The sequence below is a fragment of the Notothenia coriiceps genome, unplaced genomic scaffold (genome assembly GCF_000735185.1).
Source record: "Notothenia coriiceps isolate Sejong01 unplaced genomic scaffold, NC01 NC01_scaffold00002231, whole genome shotgun sequence".
Taxonomy (NCBI): domain Eukaryota; kingdom Metazoa; phylum Chordata; class Actinopteri; order Perciformes; family Nototheniidae; genus Notothenia; species Notothenia coriiceps.
Window position 1 is genome coordinate 1 of NW_011334932.1, and position 3617 is coordinate 3617.

At 40.9% G+C, this 3617-nt stretch overlaps 1 protein-coding gene across 1 annotated transcript; it reads right to left on the bottom strand.

The window, feature by feature from the left end:
• Positions 1 to 1746: 1746 nt before the first annotated feature.
• On the bottom strand, positions 1747 to 3285 carry LOC104966807 (ubiquitin carboxyl-terminal hydrolase 28-like; the record flags this gene model as incomplete). The annotated part of the gene is made up of 4 exons (XM_010796109.1): positions 1747 to 1909; positions 2293 to 2380; positions 2592 to 2706; positions 3208 to 3285. Coding segments are annotated over 4 exons (444 nt in total), but the record flags the coding sequence as incomplete, so codon positions are not given.
• Positions 3286 to 3617: the final 332 nt, after the last annotated feature.

Genomic DNA, 3617 nt, shown 5'->3' on the forward strand with positions numbered 1-3617 from the left:
GTATGCGTGCACGGTTGTGGCATGACCACCAAAACAGAAATATATGGACACAAGATGTGTGCAATTTAGTTTCCTATCCATGTGAACATGATTTAAAGTGGAGGGGGGGACCTAACCTCCTCTAGGGGGGTATGGGGGCATGCTCCCCCGGGAAGATTTTTTTAAATGTTGAAGTTAAAAGCATCAATCTGGTGCACTTTGAGAGCAACATTAAGAGATCTATGGATACATCTCTCAACACCCACTTGAAACAGAACTGTAAGGAGATTTATTTTTCTTTATGGATATTTTACAAATCACTCCCCTTTCAAACTGTATTCTTGTTTATTAATAACAACTTTTTTTTACTGTCATAAAGTATTTTATACCCGTTTACTTTGTTCTCTTATTTTTTTATAACTATAATGATCATATAAAGATGTGCCTTTACCTCACTGGTTGTAGAAAAAGCTTCTTATATTCGTTAGCATAGCTAGCTAACCAGATGCTAATAACAACAAAGTTATTGACTGTATGATCAGTGTGACAGATGGACAAATCGCCACTGGGCTCACAACTAAAGACACAGCCACGCAAAAACTGCGGCATGTGGCATGCTCCTTATCTGAAGTGCCGGAGCCGTGCTCTCCGACAGAACTGCACCCCTGTCAGACGAGACCATGGATGAGACATATACCACGTGATGACACGTTAGGCTCGTGTTGTGTTCAAGGACCCTGATCTTGGCCAGGAAAAACAGGCTCTCGCTTGTTTAATTCTTTTGCGGTCAAGATTTATTTTTTGCGTGTATTTATAAATTACCTCGAGGGCCGTATCAAATTGTCTCGCGGGCCGTATACGGCCCGGGGGCCGGAGGTTCCCCACCCCTGCTTTAAAGTGATATCCCCCATTCGTTCAGTTTAATGCTCGGTATATCTGGACGATGTGGTCGTCTACTCGGATGACTGGGGAGTCCATCTTGATCGCATGAAAACAAATGTGACCGCCTGGCTAACGCTAATCTGACAGTTAAAGGTGGGGTAGGTAATTTTGGAGAAACCAACTTGAGTGCGCTAGAATTAAAATATACACAGCCGGAAAAAATCTGCCACTTCCCCAGGGTTTCCCAAAGTGGGGGTCGCGAGATGATTACAAAATTAAAATGGAAAATAAAAAAAATAAAAAATTATAAAAAAAGATTGATTACGGTAATTTTTTTAATAATTATAATAATAACGTTTGCATAGACATTTTCAGGGGCGGACTAGCCATCTGTATAATTTCCCCACAACGAGGCTCCTCCTTTGACAATCCACTAGCGCAGTGTTTCACAGCTTCCGGTCTTCCAAGACCCGACCGGACAAAAAGATGTGTTGCAGGCACGAAACATACTACCAATAGAAATGCATTGCTTCTAAAATCGTTCTGTGTGACACGGAAAAAAGGGGAAAATCGTGTTGGTGAACACGAATCAATAGATTAAATACATTTCGAGACTATAACACGAAATGCCGTGAGACTGGGTTGGATAATAGCTAGTTCAGCATACTTTTATTGGTGCCAATTTCTAAAATGGAAACAAGTATAGGCTGTTTTCTTCGATGCTCTTGCATATTGTCTTTCCTAAAAGCTGACGTCTAAGTAATAATGTTTATTTGTATATGTCTGTTCTCCTGCTGCTGCAACAACAACCTTATTTCCCCTCTGAGGATCATTAAAAGCTTATCTAATCTGGCGTTCATCATGTTTCTGCTGTGAGGCTCTCACCTGGATGACGGCGCTGAACCAGCAGGTGTTCCCCACGTTTCTGATGCCCACGGGCCACTCGTCCTGCCGGATCCACTCTGCCGGATTGCACATGTCACTCTGAGCTTCACTCCTCTTCCTCTTCATCCTCGCTGCGCTCTCCTCAGCGCTGGCCTCCAGAGCCCTGCAGGAACATCAAGTAATACAGTCAGACACATTTAGAGGACAAATAGTTAGACTCTCTGCTCTGTGTAAATAATAAACAACTTATAATACAAGCGCAGTCAAGTGGAACCTATTAACCTGCTTCCTGTCAGACTCAATCAACAGCCCGTAGGAAAATAGAGCATTGTAGGTGATAGGGCAAAAGCATCTCCGCTCTGACACCTGTTCGCAGGAACATCAAGAAATACGTTTATAAACACTTCCTGTCATACTCAATAAACAGCCTGTAGGAAAGTAGAGCATTGTAGGCGCTAGGTCAAAAAAACTCAGTGTCCACATCGACTGTTTTCATTAAAGTAAGTAAATAAAAACAATGTATATAAAAAGCAGGTTGTGTTGCACCTGTTGAACTCTCTCTCCTCCTCCTGGGCATTCTGGGACTCCTGCAGGCTGAGCTCTATGGCCGTCTGCAGCTCATCTTTAGGAAGTCCTGAAGAAACACACAATAATAAGTAAGTACAGTACTTGAGTAAATCTACCAAGTTAGCTTCGACTATTGTCACACATTTACTTCTGACCCTCCATAGTGATTACTCCATATATGGTCGATCAGGAGACACTGACTCACATGTATTCAATTGTCTGCACTCAAATATAGCGCTTTTCTAATCTAATATCGTGCACACTTGTTTAGTTCCTACCTTTCTGTTTGTCCCAGGCCTCTTCAGACGGCTCTGGAGGATCTTCAGGATCCTGGAGCTCTGCAGGCTGATTGGTCAGCAGCCCGACTGCACGGCCGATGTCCCCCTGGCTGGCCTGAGAGACGAGAGATCAGGGCAGAACATCTTTTAATATGGTTATATAAATATGTCTTTTATTCTAATATAGTGCCCAATTCTCCTGTGGGATTAACAACGTATTTTTGATTGATTGATGAATTATTCCACTCAGGAAAAGTTATTTCAGTCAGTCTTAATTTTCTGTGAAAGGTCCCTTATTATACTGTTTTTCATCAATATATTATAGGTCTCAGATATATACAGAACCTGTCTCTGATTGGTATTGTAGTGCGTATTTAAATGAGCTGAGTGGTCCCCTTTAAGCTGTGGTAAAATAGAAATACTTTCATAATATTAGTGCCGTGATCGATTTAAATGTAACAAAGTGCTTTGCTTATAAAGTGTACTTAAATACAGTTTTGACATTTAATGAGTATTTCCTTTCTATCCTTCCTTATGTTTCTAATCCTCTTCATTTCAGAGGGTTGGGGTGAGATGATGAAAGGATAAAAGCTCATGATAGTTTTTAGGGTCTTACATTGAGGGCTTTGCAGAGGATCTGAGAGTCCTGGATGCCGGTGATCTCCCTCAGCTGCTTCATCAGGATTTCACTTTGCTGAGGACACACAGGAAAGAATAAATAGTCAAGCTTGAGACGGGAAGTGTGGGTTATTGAAAAAGAAGGAAAACTTGCCCACAACTGGCTATACTCTGGGTACGGTTAAGGGCTGTGAAATATATCAATATTACATTGTGATCATTTCCTTTATTTAAAGGGTGCATTGCAGGGAAGTGATGTCATTTTCTGAAATTACCAATATTTATATTTATATTATTTGCCTTTACCCACTAAGCCTTGATATATAAAATGATAATGATTATATATCAAAAATATCAATGTGAAACTATTTTGTGAAATGACAAATAGTCAACCCTACAATATCGTTG